The sequence below is a fragment of the Rhizophagus irregularis genome, chromosome 1 (assembly GCF_026210795.1).
Source record: "Rhizophagus irregularis chromosome 1, complete sequence".
Taxonomy (NCBI): Eukaryota; Fungi; Glomeromycota; class Glomeromycetes; order Glomerales; family Glomeraceae; genus Rhizophagus; species Rhizophagus irregularis.
Window position 1 is genome coordinate 3,605,426 of NC_089429.1, and position 19,399 is coordinate 3,624,824.

Here is a 19,399-nt window from a genome sequence, read left to right on the forward strand (position 1 = left end):
ATTTCATTGCACAATTAATGGCGATGAAAATTTGTGCAATATAGAACTATGGAAAAAGAATTTTATGATCTTAGCAGGGATTGTATTATCCCCGTACATAGTATACTGGGTCGGTTTGTTGAAGGTTCTTTTTCAATAGGACGAAAAGAAACCTGGAAATATGTGTCAGTAATACCGATCAATAGAAAGTTTCATATTTAAAATTTATAATAATACTGTAATATCAATCATGTTTTATATTATGAATATTATAAATATACAAATAAATAAATATATAATAATTATTATTAAACCTTTAAATTTCTCACCGTCTAATATCAATGTTCTATCAGTATTATTATCGGACATGTGATGTTTTACCGATGCTTATTTATAAATTAATGACAGATCAGTGACAGATCGGGTGTTTATTTATTAGTCATCGGGAAATCCGGAAGGTAATCAATTTGTTACTTATTATCAGCTGATCAAATTTGATATACGTTTAGAATCTATCGGCTTCTTATATAATAGAATCAATAGGCCTATCGGGATACTGATTATTTAATGATAAAAAAAATAAGAGCCGGTTAAGAACCGAAACCTGATTGGTCCCGATTCTTAACTGGCTCTTAATACACCGATTCTTCATCATTTGACCAGTGGATGGTTGTTCAAAACATTTCCGAAAATTATTAGAAAAAAATATACAGATTATATGTAACAGACAACATACATGTCCTGCTCTTAGGGAATGTGATCCAGTTTGTATACCTACCTTTGAAGATGTTAAAAATTCACGTTGCATTTATTCATAATGTTATGAATTGAAAGGCGACCACTTTCATGTAAAACCTAGTAAAGAAAAAATATTGGTAACCTGTGTTGATCAAAAATATCATGATCAAGATATTAAAAAAAATTTGCACGTTAGTTACTTTATATTAAAGATAATAAAGAAATGGAATATCAGAAAAGAATTCTTGAAACTTTTTTACCTTTTTATTTTCAATATTTAAATAAAAATTATTTAGACAAAATAAATACAAGTACAATAAATCAAACTCACACTGGTCAAAAACCAATATATCAGGTACATATCTGATACATATCTGCTACCTAATATATTGCACTGGTAAAAAAATGATTTATCCTACACATATCTTACACATATTGGGCACTCAAAATGTAGAAAATAAATGTACAAATAATATACATATAAATACAACGTATCGGGTACGTACCCGATATGTGTATGATATGTGTATTATTTGTGTATGATTTTCTACATTTTGAGTACCCGATATATGTAAGATATGTGTAGGATATGTGTAGGATAGACCATTTTTTTACCAGTGTTGGTTTTTGACCAGTGTCAATCTTATCATTCTTTAATTTTATTAAAAATCCCTACTTTTTTTATAGTTTGAATATTGATACGTTTAAATCAGATTCCAATCTATCCTAATGAAAAAGAATTAGAAGAAAAAGATTTTAAGAAATTTAGAGAAATAGCTGGTAACAAATTGTAGCATTTATACGAACATTTAAAAGCTAATTAAAAATACCTTCAATCACCAGCTGGTATTACTAAATGAAAAATATGCACTTTTAATCATATAAATAAGTTATATTTCATATTTTTTATTTCACATACCACCATTTCTCCCAAAGTGAAGGTGCCCTGCAGGAATATTAGGATGTTCATATATATCGTAATCAATATATGTGAGATCTCTTAACCGAGGTGGAGGACGAGGGGATGTCACTTGTCTCGACATTTTTCACAGAACCTCTTGTTAATAAAGAATATGATTCGTTTTTGGCTGAAAGAATTGCACAAGGATGATTCGTTTTTGGCTGAGGGAAGAATATATTGATGCGTTTCCTACTAAGTTTTTAAAAGTTTTTTTTGAAAGAATGTTTTTACAATTGGAATCAAAAAAAATAACATGATTTAATCAGAAAAAAATATTACAAAACCAACCTTTAAAACAATCTAATCCTCAAAAAATAAACAAGCCCATTTCCTTTTTGCTTTCAGTATTAGTAGGATACACTTTTTCTTATTTTAATCTTTGACTTTCTACTATATTAACATCTTTGTGTAGACGACCAAAATTAATTTCTTCACTCTATTCATTATTGACAAAATGTTCAATAATTGGACATACAAGTCATCATGAACACCGGTTGGAAAAAACTAGAATGCAAAACATTGATCCTACAAAATGATTAATAAGAGGAAAGAATATGTTTAATTTAGCTGTTATTGATAATATAAATTTCAAGGAGATTAGTTTTAGTTTCAGCAATATTTACGATATAATGTGTAGAACCTCACAAGTTCACATGCAATCTTAAGGATGGTATTCCAATCAACATTGCTTATACGGCTATACCCATTAATAATATGTCTGAAGAAATTAGAGAATTGAATGCTAATAGTACCTCTTTTTGGAATGACACTAGGAATGCGTGTAATGCAAAATAAGATTGATTGTATTTTTGAGAAGTTATTAAACTTCCAGATAAACGAAAGTGAAAATATAAGTTATAATAAAAACTTGAATATTAAAATGATTGAAAAGGAAATTATTGCTCAATGTGAGTTTGGGTATTTAATCCCACCTCCTAACATAGTTATTCTAACTCCTACCGGCTCTCCAAATGATGATAATGAGATTTTTTGTACTCATCAGGAAATTTGTTTAGGCATAATTTAGTGTAATATTTCGAAGGTGGTGTAAAATTTCAAAATATTACACTAAAAACGTAATATTACAAAAGTTTATGCTCTTAAATTTAAATAATTATAGTAATTTAAGAATATCTCACTATCTACTGATCCAATCAAGACGATCTATAGCTCATTGGAATCAGCTCATCAAGACGAATCAAATGGTGGTAAAATCGCATCTTTACGTTCAATAGATGGCTTTCTATTAATTTAAAACTTTATTGTATACTATAGAACGTTCTATCAACTGTAGAAATGCGATTTTACTACCATTTGATTCGTCTTAATGAGCTGATTCCAATGAGCTATAGATCGTCTTGATTGGATCAGTAGATAGCGAGATATTCTTAAATTACTATAATTATTTAAATTTAAGAGCGTAAACTTTTGTAATATTACGTTTTTAGTGTAATATTTCGAAATTTTACACCACCTTTGAAATATTACACTAAATTCCGCCTAAACAAATTTCCTGATGCTATACAAATGTATAAAGAAGAATTTTTGTTAAATGACAATAAGTATTTGAATATTTGTGTAGATAAGGCTATTTTTAGGAGGTTAATTAAATCACATGTGTGATGGAAAAAAATAAGGCCAATATTAAGCCAATGGCATACTTTGAAAGAAATGCTTAATGTTATACTGACCATTTTTCAAGTTATGGGATCTTTCATTTAGCTACAGCAATTGGAGTTCAATTTTTAGATAAACTTCAGGCTATTGTCGACTATAGGTCAGCAAAAAGAGTATTGTAATTGTTATAGGTTACTATTAGAATAGCAATTTACATTTATGCAAAAAAGAAGAATATCGGTATTGAAGAAATTTCAGATGGCCCAATAAATGAAAACATATGTGTCAAAGCTTGGTACTACTATTATAAATATTTTGCAATATGAAAAAGTCATCTCATCAGAATTTGCATTGGTAACTATGAATTACAACATGATAGTCTAACAGCATTCTCGCCTCTTTTCCCTATCGCAGAAAAAATAATTATACAACCTCTGTGGTTCATTTCCTATCAATTTTTAACAAATATCCTAATTTAGAAAAAAAATTCAAATATTGTGCTTCTATTAATTTAGCAAGAAAAGGTCATTATTCAGCTTTTGATGAAACTCTTGAAATGCATGGGGTTGGATATATTAAACCAAATGTAATCTGAAATGTTGTTGATCAAAAAAACTTAAATCTTCAAATTCAAACCACCTAAAACGAAAGGGAAAGGATTGATACATTATTGAATGAGTTTTTAGATCCATACAATTATGATAAAAAAGATCATAAAGTAAATAATCAAATTGATCCTCTATGGAAATTGATAGATAATTTAGTTGAAGTATTTCAAATAAGTAATTATAGGGAATACAAACTTTTCAAGAAGAATCCACCTTCACAGTTAACTCCAGAAGGATTAGAAGAATTAAATAATGCTTATAAAGAAGGATTGAAAAGGATAAAGGAAATGTATCATTAAGAAGTTATTAAAACTGAACAGATAAATACAAAAGGAAGACACTATTTAGAAATACTAGTTAAAACAGACATAAGATTAACAAAATCCTCACAAAAAAAAAAAGCTCTCGAAAATACCCCTCATTCTATATCACATGAAATTTCACAACAACAATTATCTTCTAAAAATTCAAATAGACAATCAAATATACCAGAAGAAGAAAAAGAAATATTAAATCCTTTGTTACTTAAAAGTACAGTACTGACAGATAGAGCATCGAATCGGAATGAGTCAGCTCGAGTAAAACGAGTCAAGAATTTTTTGACTCGAAGAGTACTCGAGTCGAGTCGGGAGTGAAGTTGCTCAAGTTAATTTGAGTCAAAAGTTAAAGTGCAGGCCAAAAAAATTATCCATAATTTTACCCAGACCGTTATAGTCGTAGTGCCGGCAGGAATTACAAATAGGGTTCAGCCGGCACTATCAACCACGTGATCCCGGTTGACTCGAGTCAAGAAATTTCTGACTCGAGTGCGAGTTCAACTCGAGTCAACTCGAGTTACATGAGTGCGAGTCCAAGCTCTACTGACAGAAAAAGAAATTAATGATATCCTAGAAAATCTGCCGTCTACATGGAATATTTAAAGGGTTAAACGTTATTATAATAATAATAACAAAAAAACAAAAGTTTTGAAGTATAATAAAATTGAAATTTTGACTTCATATAAAAACTATCAAATAAACTTATTTCTGTAACAAAAGTTTATCGAAAAGAAGCACTCCCATTTATTCAAAACATAAATAATAAACTCATAAATTTTCAGACTCGCGAGGACTTGAACAAATGCACCAAAAATTTCATAAACTTTATACTTTGTATGTTTTTTTTAACAAAATTTTTTTAAAAAAAAGGTTACATAAAATATTGTGCAACTAGATAAATCGAAATAATTTGTTGAATAGTCATACTAAAATATATAACTAAGGACTTTAATATGATTGAAGATTTTTTATTTAATGTCATACAAGATTTTTTTACTAATAAAATTGTGTAATGTGGAAGGACCCTGAACAATATATATAAAGGTAGGTTTTGAGTTTGCTTAACCAACATATAAAAATTTTTCCTATGTGAGATTTATTATTGCTTATTTGATAACATAATTTTTAAATAGTCAGATATAATTATGCGTAGCAGAGTACTAAATTATTAATAGTCAGATATATATTTGCGTAGCAGGATAGATTTTTTTAATATATATATATAATATAATATATATTTACATTTTTCACATTAAAAAAAATTAATAAAATATGTAAACAAAGTTATAAACATGTTTGTGTAAAAAAAATTTACTATTTTTAATACAAAGAATAAGTTAATTGTATACGTAATACAGGAAACATTTTTAGACGTGATTGTGTAACGTGTTTTTGATAAAACAAATACGCGTCCGCGTAACATTAAAATTATAAATCATATACGCGTCTGTGTAACAGTTAAAAAATATATATTGAAAATGAGAGCAAGAAAAATAAGTGGTTTTCTGTTTTTTTATAATTTTACACTATAATTTTTGTAATAATCAATAAAAGTTATTTCATTTTTACTTAGAAAATTTTTTAAAAATATTTTTTTTGACAAATTTTACAGTAAATTTTAATTCCGCGTATTGGTGGCGTTACAAAAAACATGAATAAATCCATAAATATCTATTCAATCATGATAAAAATTTATATGTAAGTAGATTCGAACCTGCTGAACAACTTTACTTAAGAAGGTTTTGGATGTTTCCTTTGACTAAAGTGCCTAAATTACGCTCTGAAGTCACAGAACAGATATACGAAAATATTAATAAGAAACATTTATAAGTTGTATAGTTGGCAAATCATCAAGTTGTTTCAAATTGAGATTTTAAAAAAATCACGTGATATATATAACACTAATTTGCGATTGGTTAAAAATCAAACTATATCGGGAAATGTTTTACTTTATTAATCATCAATATTTTCAAAAATAAAATCTGGAACAAATCTTTCACAGCTTTTTTTCTTTTTTTAGCTATTTTTTGACAGTGTTGTGCTTGTCTTTTTAGTCGTGCCATGGGAAAAAATGCTATGATCTGCATTACCTCTCAGCCAGTCATAGTTCTGGTCTAAATTATAGAATTTTGTCAAATTCTGGCCAGAATTAGATGTTTCAAATCCTACCATCTATTAAGAAAATACCAAACTTTGCAGGCTAATAACTTTTGATCTAGATCACCAATCAGGATAATCTCAACGTCATTTTATAGTTTAAGTTAGTAACAATTAAATTATGTTGAGTTATTTTAAATATATGCATCCAAAATATTTTTATTAAATTTCTAATTTGGACAATTTTATTTGATGAATTGTTGTGTCTCAAACCGTAATATTACAAAAAAATAATAATAGCTTTATCCATACATTATTTCAAAAATTTTTGTTTTTTTAGTTTTTTTTATATACATATTTTATAAAAAAAATTATATATAAATATATATATGTCATAAAATAAATTGCTTAGCAGTGTAAAAAATTTATGGGTTAGATAAAAGTTTGCTTAGCAGACATGAAAAATATTTGCTTATTGACCTTAGTAAATTTTGAATTTTTTATCTGACCTATATTGCTATATATATATTGTTCAGGGTCCTAATGTGGATTTGTCTGGTGATTGATAATAAATTTTAATTATTGAAATTTTACCAATAATATAACTTTTAAAATCAAAAATTGTATGTATTTTTATATATTTTATGTACAAGTTTACTTAAAATATTAAAATAAGTTTTAAAAGTAAATTTTAAGAAAAATTAACTTTTTGATTTTTTTTCTTATTTTATATAGATAAAATCAAATTTTGGATTTATAACCTTTTTTGATGCCTTAAATAAACTTGTAGAGCATATAAAAATATATATAAATAATATGAAAAAAAGTGAAAATATATAAAAAATATGATAATAATCATATATTTATATTTAAAAAATATTATTTATATATAAAAACAATTATTTAATAAATAATATGAAAAAAAGTGAAAATATATAAAATATGATAATGTCATTATATTTATATTTAAAAAATATTATTTATATATAAAAACAATTATTTCCAGTTAATTTCTAATTAACTACTGGCTTAATTTTTATAAAATTTGATTTATTTAAATCTTTTTAATTAAAAGTTTTATTTTCTAGGTGTTTTGGAATAGAGTTTATTTAATTTTAAAAAGTATAATAAATTTTTAATTTTTTAATTTGTAATTTTAAGTAGGGTTTAAAATTTGTACACACCTGCGCATGTACGCATCCCTATGGATATATTATATATAAACTCTTCATGGCTCATTAAGTAAAGTTGTAGTATAGGCAAAAATACGCATAGTAAATAAAATTTTAAGGCTTTATAATATGTACGTAAGAATTGCGGCATGAATATTTAAAAAAATCAGTATTTTACTAAAGTCACGTGATAATTAATGATCGACAAATTTACTATATAAAAATTACCAAAAATGGAGGGTGTGCATATGTGCGAGTGTGTATAAATTTTATTTCCTTTTAAATAATTTTAATTATAAAGTCATTTAAATGTATAGTTAACAATGTTAATTTTAATTGTAATTGTTTAATCTTTACTTTATCTTTTTTATTTACTGATTAAAATAGTCAAGTTAATAAATTTATGTTATATATGTTATATAACTGTTTATATATAATGTTATACAGTCAGCCCTCTATAGTGAATTTTGATATAACGAATTTCACGATATAACAAATCTTTAGTGTGGTACGCATTTAGTCATATGAAAAAAATTCATTACACCGAATTTTACTAATAAAATGTATTATAATGTTGAACAAAGAAAATTTTATAATTTCACATATGTAAATGACCCTTTTTATAACGAACTTCTTTTAAAACGAATTTGTTTTTTAGTATAACAAAGATTTTTGCAAGATAAATTTTAATATAAAAGATAATTTGATGTTGCTTTCATAAAATTTTTCCCAAATAAGCAATTTTACCATTTTAATTCATTTATCAAAAGATGAATGATTTATGCTTTGAAATTTCTTTGCCTCTGTGATCTGACATTTTACAAATGTATTTGATTTTTCTATATTTTATCACATTATACCAAATTTTTCTGCTATACCAGATAATTTGTTATAGCATTAGCGAATTTTCTCATAATGAAGGGCTGATCAGCCCGGATGTCTACTTCGTTATATTAAGGGCTGACTGTATATGTTATATAACCGTTATATAATGTTATATATGTTATATAATCGTTATATAATGTTATATAACATATCATATCGGCTGATCAGAAAAGCCTCCCATAATTTTATATGCTAAATGACAATAAGTAACCCATCAGTTATATAATGAACCCATCAACTGAGCTTAAATATTAATTGGCTTGATTTTTCCAATCAGCCGATATGTATAACTGTTATATGCCCATCTCTAGTTTTGAAACATTTTTTAAACTTTTAATAGAAATATTGGAAAAACATTTTTATTAAGTGATTTTATATAAAAAAATATTTTTTGCAAACATTCTTATACTAAAACAATTTGGTAAATGGTAATTATTGAAACTGATCAAACCTCTAAGTTTTACTAGTTTCAGATTAGTTTTACCAGTTTCAGATAGTTTTACAAGTTTTACCAGTTTTGGAAAATAAAAAAATTTCAGAAATAGTTTTACCAAGTTTCGGTTTTGACAGTTTTGGAAAATACTAAGTTTCAGCAGCATCTTTAATAACGAAAATGAAAAAAGTCAAATAAATCAAAAACAGGATCTAAAACCCTACTCTATACTCTAAGTAAACTTGCAGAGCAGGCAAAAATGCATTTAGCATGTTTGTTTAGAATGGTTGTATATACGGTAAAAAGATTTATTTATGGAAAACAATTTTTTCGAAGTCACGTGATTTGCCGCTTCAATGTTTGCCGGGATTTGGCCCGAGTCAATGTTGGTCATCAGTCATAACAAAGATATCAACCAATCAAAATTTTATACATCCACGTGACACCGTCAATGATTTTTTAATATATATATAAAGATTTCCGTCTTGATTTGATAATCTGCAAAATTTAAAGAGTTATGTTGGGCAAAAAAACTGTTACTTTTGCTGATGATGTTAGGTCTGATACTTCCGAAGAAGCTTTTGAGAACTTAAAGAAAACTAATTATGCTGGCAAGAAGTTAACTGATCCTGTCAAAGAAGTTGAAGCAAGTATTTAATCTGAATACTTTCATTCATATTGCATAATAATTAAATTGTAAAATATTTATTTATTAGGATAAATGGCAACTTTTACCTGCCTTTCTTAAAGTTAAAGGATTAGTTAAACAGCATATTGATTCTTACAATTATTTTGTTGAAACTGAATTAAAAAAGATAGTTCGAACAAATGAAATGATTACTTCAGATGTGGATCCATCATTCTGGTTAAAGTAAATAATTTTTAATCAAATATTTCTTCCAATCTGAATTAACATCTTGGACTATTTATATACAGATATCTTGATATAAGAGTTGGACCACCTGATAGACCTGATACGGACCATGAAGCACATGTAAACGTATTTACACCACATGAATGCAGATTAAGAGATCTAACATATTCTGGTAATATTTGTGTTGATATAGAATATGTTCGTGGAAAGAAAAGGGTTGTACGTAAAAATACTATTATTGGTAAAATGCCAATTATGCTTAGGAGTTCCAAATGTGTATTAACTGATAAGTCTGAAGCTGAACTGGCAAAGATGTTTGAATGTCCATTAGATCCAGGTTTGTTAGTGTTTCTAAGTTTTGTTTGATGTAAATGTTACAATTAATTTATGAATTATTTTATAGGTGGTTATTTTATCATAAAAGGTACAGAGAAAGTTATTCTCATACAAGAACAACTTTCAAAAAATCGTATAATCGTTGAAGGTGACAAAAAAGGTCTTGTACAGGCTTATGTTACAAGGTTATTATTGCTTTTTGATATTATTTTTTCTATTCCTTAAGTAAATTCAAGTTGTTAATAGCTTTAATTTATTATTCTATAGTTCAACCCATGAGAGAAAAAGTAAGACATATATAGTAGCAAAGAATGATGCAAAAAATGATAAAATAACTTTGAAACATAATTCTATATCAGAAGAAATACCTATTGTAATAGTAATGAAGGTAAAGGATGTTCACTTTAATATTACCTAGAATCTCTTGATTTTTATATTTTATTTTATTGTTACAGGCAATGGGAATTCAATCAGATAAAGAAATATCGCAACTTATTTCAGGAGGAAATCAAATCTTTTTAAACATGTTTTCACCAAATATAGAACAATGTGCAAAAATGAAAATATTTACACAAAAACAAGCATTAGATTATATTGGAAGTAAAGTTAAAGTAACAAGAAAAATTGCAAATGTTAGGAGACCTATGGCAGAAGAAGCACTAGAAGTATTATCAACTGTAGTACTTGCTCATGTACCAGTAAAAGATCTAAACTTTCAACCAAAATGTATTTATATAGCTATTATGATTCGAAGAGTTTTAATGGCCTTAGCTAATGAAAATTTGGTTGATGATCGAGATTATGTTGGAAATAAAAGACTGGAATTGTGAGTTAATTTGTTAAATTAGTAAGTTTTTGAATTATGCAAGTTTTTAATTTGTTTTAATCTTTAATTTAGAGCTGGATCTTTATTATCTTTGTTATTTGAGGATTTATTTAAAAAGTTTAACTTTGATTTAAAGATGAACATTGATAAACTGTTGAAAAAACCCAATAGAGCTACAGAATTTGATGCTCATAAACAATTAATGCAACATGGTGATAGTATTACTAATGGATTTGTTAGAGCTATAGCTACAGGAAATTGGACATTAAAACGGTTTAAAATGGAAAGGGCTGGAATAACACATGTTCTTAGCAGATTAAGTTATATTGCAGCATTGGGAACAATGACAAGAATAACATCACAATATGAAAAAACAAGAAAAGTTAGTGGACCTAGAGCACTTCAGGTGAGTTTTCTTTCTAATTTGTTAATGAAATAACAAATGAAAATTGTTGAAAGTCAGTCTTCTAAATTTCCTTTTAGATCAAAAATAACTTGATCAAATTATATTTGGGTTTTAGCCATCACAATGGGGGATGTTATGTCCTGCAGACACACCTGAAGGTGAAGCTTGTGGTTTAGTTAAGAACCTAGCTTTGATGACACACATTACAACTGATGATGAGGAACAACCATTAAGACGACTAGCTTTCAATCTTGGTATAGAAGGTATATTTTGATAAATCTTAATGGGATAAATTTCATATTCTACCTAAACTTTAAAATTTACATAGGCTAATTATTATTATAATAATAATGAAAAAAAGATGTTAATAGTTTGACTGGTGCAGAGCTGTATCGTAAAAATGCATATATGGTCTTTTTAAATGGTCTTATGCTTGGAATTACATGTCAACCAAATAATTTTGTTCATGATTTTAGACGATTGCGCCGATGCGGTAGAATTTCAGAATTTGTTAGCATATATGTTAATCATCATCATAATGCTGTTCATATTGCTTCAGATGGTGGACGTGTATGTCGTCCTTTAATCATTGTAGAAAATAGAATACCTAAAGTCACTACAAAGCACATTCAGGTAAATTATTATTTTTTTTTTATATTATTTATTTTTTAAACTTTTAAAATACAAATTAAAATTTTTATTTAAACACTTTAAGAAATTAAAAAAAGATGAAATGACATTTGCAGATTTCTTAGCACAAGGACTTGTCGAATACTTAGATGTAAATGAAGAAAATGATTCAAATATTGCTATTTATGAGCGTGAAATAGTTAATGAAACTACACATCTAGAAATTGAACCCTTTACAATTTTAGGTGCTGTAGCAGGATTGATTCCTTATCCACATCATAACCAAAGTCCTAGAAATACATATCAATGTGCCATGGGTAAACAAGCTATTGGTGCTATAGCATATAATCAATTAAGAAGAATTGATACATTATTGTACCTTATGGTTTATCCACAGCAACCTATGGTTAAAACAAAAACTATAGAATTAGTGGGATATGATAAGTTACCAGCAGGACAAAATGCTATAGTTGCAGTTATGAGTTATTCAGGTTATGATATTGAAGATGCTCTTGTGTTAAATAAAGCATCGGTTGATCGTGGATTTGGACGTTGTCAAGTAATGAGAAAACATGTTGCACTAATGAAGAGATATGCAAATGGAACTTATGATCGTATTGGAGATCCTCCTGCACAAGTTGATTGTCCTACAGGACCTTCAGCTGATAGATTTAATATATTAGATTCTGATGGTATAGCAGGAGTTGGGGAAAGAGTTATGCCAGGACAAGTTATTGTGAATAGACATACACCAACGAATTTATCAGCAAATATACCAGTTAATATGCCAATAGTAAATGCGCCAGTTATTCAATTTACTTGGAAACATTCACCATTAACATATAAAGCTCCAGAACCTGGATATATTGATAAAGTATGTGTAACTACAACAGAACAGGAACAAACACTTATTAAAATATTAATAAGACAAACAAGAATACCAGAATTAGGAGATAAATTTTCTTCACGTCATGGACAAAAAGGTGTATGCGGTATTATTGTACCACAAGAAGATATGCCATTTGCTGATTCTGGTATATGTCCTGATATTATCATGAATCCACATGGATTTCCTTCACGTATGACTGTAGGTAAAATGATTGAATTACTAGCTGGTAAAGCTGGTGTATTAAAGGGCGAATTGCAATATGGTACTGCATTTGGTGGTAGTAAAGTTGAAGACATGAGTAAAATTTTGATTAAACATGGTTATAGTTATTCCGGAAAGGATTATGTGACATCTGGTAAGTCATTTTTACAAGTTTAAATGATTTAAATACCATTGCAAGAAACTTTTAAATTTTATCATTCAATACAGGTATAACAGGAGAACCATTGTCCGCGTACATTTTTTTTGGACCAGTATACTATCAAAAATTAAAACATATGGTAGTAGATAAAATGCATGCAAGAGCAAGGGGACCAAGAGCAGTATTGACAAGACAACCAACAGAAGGACGTTCAAGAGATGGTGGATTACGTTTAGGTGAGATGGAAAGAGATTGTTTAGTTGGATATGGAGCAAGTATGTTATTAATGGAAAGATTGATGATATCATCAGACCAATTTGATGTACATGTTTGTGAACAATGTGGATTACTGGGCTATAAAGGGTGGTGTCAAAATTGTAAATCTAGTAAATTTATGGTTACTATGCAAATGCCTTATGCTGCCAAATTACTTTTTCAGGAATTACAAAGTATGAATATTGCTCCCAGATTAATTTTAGAAGAATTTTAACATTAGTATAATTACAATAAATAATATTCATAATAGTTTTTTTTTTATTAATTTAAGAATAAAGTAATTAATTTAATGATATAACATTAAATTAAATCATATTCTAAAATTAGGCTTACTGATTTAAATATTTATAGCTTCTCAGTATTACGAAGATAGATCTGAATTGACTTTTACGTGGTCAATTAATCATTTAATAAACCTTTAAGCAGTTAAAAACTTAACTCTGGCTGGCATTAAAGTTTGACTGAAATCAATGTATCTTAAACACAATTTTATTATGTAAGAACTTTAAATATATAAAAACTCCGGTCACAATTTCGCTATTGTCATAATCTCATATTTTAACTAACAGATAGGTTGTAGATAACCTATGCCTCCTACTGTCAAGATTTCTGGGTGATTTTTTCGTTAAAATATTTTACCCCCGAGTTCCTTGTATTAATTTTTTTACCTGAAGAAAAAGCCTAATGATCTAACTGATCACATTTACTGCAGTAGGTAAATGAACTCGTCAATCATAAGACTGATAAGAGTAATTTAAATCGTTGCGACAACTAATTAATTATATTACATCAGAATTTCACTTGAATAGTTATATTAGGAACTTACTGTCTTATTTTTAGTTTTTACATTCATCATTACAGAAATATTTGAACATATTCTAACCTCATCATTAAATGCATTCTTATTAGATTTTATAGAGTAATCAAGCTATTCCAAAAATTTATGTATGTTTATGATTGCGTGATTAAGTGATGCATAAATTATTTATCAAAAAAATTATTCCATTATAAGCATAAAATGATTTATAGATAAACATCGAAAAGGAATTAAAAAGAAAAAAAAGAAAAATTTAAATGAAAGCATTTTGCTTTGACTTCAATTCATTAATTCACTCAAAAAGAAACTCTAGAAAAAATTTTTTTTTCTTTGAAAAATGAATCAATTCGTAACATTCTCTATTTTTCTTTTTTCTCAATCGCTTTGGTTTATTCTGCTCCTTTAATTATGAATAAAAGGTAATTTTTTTTAACAACACCAATTCTTTTATATATACAGTGTGTAACAAAAAAAACTGTCATGTAATAAAAATGCGTATTATACGCTCAAAATAAATCTGATTTTTTTTGTGTAAATTGGATAATAAACCTATGACCAAGACCTATATTATGAAGTTATAATTGCTTCATTATTTTTTTGAAAAATTTCGCTGTAAATATTTACTTTGAATAGAAAAATATAATAAAAAAATAAATTAAGATTACAAAGCATTTGAATATTGAATTTAAAACATTCAAATATTGTTAAGAATAATGTAAAAAAGTTGATACCAAAAATCAGCAGTATAAGAAAACATTTATGGTAGAATTATGAGGAATTTACTCTTCAAAATTCCTCAATTTCGGTATATAGTAAAAAAGCTAAAAAATTATTCAAATTACAAAAATGCGTGTAGTTCTCTCAAAATAAGTCCATCATTTTAAAATGCAAAATAAACTTGAATATCAGGGCTACATTTTGACATCTTTCATGATCATAATGCTTTTTTCCTTCTTGAGAAAATTAACTACAAGTGTTGATTTTTGAAGAAAAAATATAATTTGAAATTTGTGAATTTATAATGAATACAAAGTCATTGAAAATTTCTCAAATATTATCAAGATCAATAAAAAAGTATAAATTAAAAATTTTTTTTTGATTATCTACTGCACTTTATGCAAAGAAATACACATTAATTCTAAATTAGTTACAAAAAAGTTTTAATCTAAAAAAATTATTATAAGCTTAATTATAAAAAAATTACTGCATTAAACACCATTTTAATTTACCATTGATAAGTTTTCAGCTTTCGAATAAGCTATTTTACATATAAATTTGGTGCGATCATCATGGTGTTACAGACAATTTTTTAATTCCGATTTTTTTTGTTACACTGTAAATCAACCATCATTAAATGCTGCAAATGAAGAAGCAAATTTAAATCAACTCAAAGTCTCAGCTAGTACGACTCAAAATGATTCTGCTAATTTTTATGATTCTGATCAGGCGAATGCTTTATTCGTTTCCAAACGTAATGTCATTCCTGGAACCGGTTCATCAATTACACCTTACTTGACTTTTAATAGAGTAAATAATTTGGTTGCTGGTCGTGATTCTTTTGTTAATGCATTTGGTTTTTAATAACTTAAAAATACATATATATATATGTAATCTATTCTAGGAATTTTATATATTACTATATTTTTATTTTCATTTTATATTTGTATTATATTAAAAATAAATAAAATTTTTAGTTTTTCATTTCACAATTTTTACATCAAAATTTTATGATAACTTTGAAATCGTGTAAATGTAAAATTAATTCTGTAATTTGAACTGTCACGTAAAACAACAACATATATACTTTCGTTTGAATGAATTTGAAGTATTTGCAGGAATAAAATGTAAATCCAATTACCGACTCTGTTGAAAGGCACAACTTCATTACCAGTGTCCGTACAATATCAGAAATATAATTATCGTATGTGCGATAATTTATTATAAAATAGAGATATAAATTACATGATATATAAGATTTATTTTATAATACTAATGAATTTTGTATATTATCCTCCAATCGTCAGCTATAATATTTTAAGATATTTCTTTCTAAATTTAATAAATAGAACCGTCGTAAGTAAATTCAAGGTAAAAAAGGTAAAATATTTTAAAAATATCAACAGATAAGTAAAAAATCATGAGAAGGTTTAAATAATCTATAGCCAACAACCATTGACCGATATTCTAGTCGGGACGATTAATAAATGTAATACTATACTAATATTACAAGAAAATCAAGAAACTGTAAATAAAATTAGTGAACTAAACTAGAGCACTAATTATTAACTCCATCTGTATCGCAGCTACAACCATCACCGGAGCCACAACCAGCACCACCATCATTACAACGTTTCATGAGTTCGCTATATTTAACTATTAATTAAATGGTATCATAATTTAATAATTAATAATTTAAGTGCAGATAAAAAATTTTAAATCATACAAAACTTTACCTTCACGGATAGGCGATGCGTGAACTGTCATGGCATGAACAATAAAAACAAGAGCGATAAACCAGAACAGAAATTTCATTGTAAAATATTGTTAGATTAAAGCGTTTAGTGATATTAATATTTGAATTTTTTTTTCTTTTTATCAAGTCATATATTTATATTTATCTTAATGATAGACGAACTTTTCAGACGAACCAATAATTTAATATAATCCTTTTCTTGGCATTCTTTTTAACGCTTTTACATAATTTTATTAAGAATTGTGTGTCTCCATTATATAATTTCATTTTTGCAAATTTTTCTCCATTCTTATATGAATCGACGTATCAATCATATGCAAAAGTAAGTCCAAGGTTTTCCGTATAGCTGTAACCGACATGAATTTACTAAATACAATTTCATTCTAATATGATATGCATTACGTGCACGAATTCCAAATTTGCAATAAGATCAAGTTTAGATAAAGCTTTTTCAATACGAATGGTTCATTATTGGTAATTTTCTTTTTTTTTTTTAGAGTTTTGGCCAGTCGGCGTTGTCATTTTGAAGATGAATAAAATTACCTGAACAAAAATTACCTGACTTAAGGAGTTATTTGATTTGAAAGATAACAGACGATTAGCCGTTAGGCTAATCATTTTTAGTTCTATCAAATTAAGATATTTATCCCCTCATACGGTTACGGTACATTTCGCCGAAAGGACGTTTCGCCGAAGGGACGTTTCGCCAAAGGGACGTTTCGCCGAAAAATAGGACCAACATTATGCAGAATTATAAATAACTCAGGCCAGAGATTATTTTTCGGCGAAATGGCTTTCGGCGAAATGTCCTGATACCATTTACGGTTAATTTACAATAAATATTGTCCGATCTATGTGATCTATCATTTCTAAAAAGATTTTAAGATTGTTGATAAATAATCCAAAATATAGTGATATGAAAATTGTATGGAGTTAAAGCAATCTTAACGATAAAGTCTGAAGTTTTTGATAGATTACTTTTATGATGGGATGAAAGAAAGTTATGGAAAACAAATTTCTTTTCCAAAAATTTATGGAAATCACATTTTTTAAATATTAACAATCAATACCAATATAAAAACCTTTTACTACTCCAGAATATGAAGTTTTTCGATATAATACTATTCTAGCTGCAGCCTACCTTAAAAAAAATCAGGGAATTCACTACAAGTTACTACTGAACGTTAAAAAAGTTATTAAGGAATTGGAACCTTTAACATAATTTTAATCATATTAAAGGACAAATTTTGGTAGATATCATTGATCCCAAATGTATACTATTTCGAGATGACGTCATGACGATACAAAATTGCTGTTCAATTTTATTCACGCTTTTTACAATCAATGGTGGTTTTGAAAAATATTGACGGCAATCTCAATTGATTGACATCATTATGCCATAATCTTATTATTTATTCTTTTACGATTAGTCTTGAAATGGAAATCAAATAAAACTTTGAATCCTTATTAAGTTAATAACATATGAAATATTATTAATTTTTTTTAAAAGGTAGATATCTTAAAATAGTGATTTTACAATGGAGAGTACCGTATACGTTACATTCTATAATAATAAGGATGTATACAAAAAAGTATTGATTAATTACATCATGATTCATGAAATTTCAATGACTAATTTTTTTTTTAGAAATATGATGATTTTCTCTCTCTCTCGAAGTAAAAAATCATTTTTTTTTCCAAACACGAATTATGACACAAAAAAGTTCTATTCATTATTATGAAGATGGGGATCTTTTAATAATAATTCAAGATACCATATTTCGTTTACACAAGATTATATTATCAATTTCTTCAAAAATATTTCAAGATATGTTTGCTTACGCGAAACCATCTTCAAATGAAAATTTACCTACTATAAAACTTGATGAAAATTCAATTAAACCATTCGAATATCTTATTTCTTTTATATATCATGATAAAAATTTTAAAATTACTTGGAATTGTGTAGAAGAAATTTCTCGACTTGGGGATAAATATGAAGTTGATATAGTACTTAAAGCTGTTGAAACATTTTTAGAACTTCATTTTGTTGAAAAACCTCTTTTTTCAATAATTTTGGCAGATCAATATCGATTTAAAAAAGTTTATAAGGAAACTTCAAAATTAATATTAGATGATTTACCAAAGTATAAATCAAAGAATGATGAACTTTTCCAAAAACTTTCTACTAATACAAGATCTTTACTTCTTGAAAAATATTTGGATTATCATCTTTTATGGTCAGAACTTCTTTTGGTTTCTAGATCATATAAAAAACTTCCATGTTGTTTAAAAAATACATGTTTCGTAAATTATATTAATAATGATTTTATTTCAATTGATTTATCACAATCACAATCAACTTCTTTTCATTATTTTAAGGATTTTATAAAAAATTTTATTTCAAATAAGTCTGTACCTTGTCGTATTCATTATAATATTATGATGGAATTATGTGGTTTCTTTCAAAAATTTGAACGACTTGAACGTGATAAAAATATTGATAGTGCTAATAGTTATTCTTTTATTGAAATGAAATAGAATTATTTTAATTATATAATATAATTATACTATTACAGTAATGTATAATAAGATGTTGTAGTGATATTGTCCGTAGATAACAGTCAATTATTGATAAATTTATAACAAAGTTTTATAATACAATTTAATTTCCCCCTTTTTTTATACTTGTATTATAAGGTTA

At 26.8% G+C, this 19,399-nt stretch overlaps 2 protein-coding genes across 2 annotated transcripts; both read left to right on the forward strand.

The window, feature by feature from the left end:
• Positions 1-9,324: 9,324 nt before the first annotated feature.
• Positions 9,325-13,841, forward strand: OCT59_000741 (DNA-directed RNA polymerase III subunit; the record flags this gene model as incomplete). The annotated part of the gene is made up of 11 exons (XM_066139073.1): positions 9,325-9,453; positions 9,524-9,678; positions 9,744-10,018; positions 10,085-10,202; positions 10,285-10,405; positions 10,473-10,843; positions 10,916-11,249; positions 11,365-11,512; positions 11,611-11,882; positions 11,965-13,123; positions 13,198-13,841. The coding sequence occupies 11 exons, from the start codon at positions 9,325-9,327 to the stop codon at positions 13,617-13,619; spliced, it is 3,504 nt and encodes a 1,167-aa protein (XP_065988510.1). The 3' UTR covers positions 13,620-13,841.
• A 4,508-nt stretch (positions 13,842-18,349) lies between these two features.
• Positions 18,350-19,390, forward strand: OCT59_000742 (uncharacterized protein). Its single transcript, XM_025333076.2, has one exon. The coding sequence runs from the start codon at positions 18,406-18,408 to the stop codon at positions 19,234-19,236; it is 831 nt and encodes a 276-aa protein (XP_025175782.1). The 5' UTR covers positions 18,350-18,405; the 3' UTR covers positions 19,237-19,390.
• The last annotated feature ends 9 nt before the right edge of the window (positions 19,391-19,399 follow it).

Excerpts from the sequence above, each read along its gene's own strand:
- OCT59_000742 (XM_025333076.2), top strand. The coding sequence starts at position 18,406 with ATGACACAAAAAAGTTCTATTCATTATTATGAAGATGGGGATCTTTTA.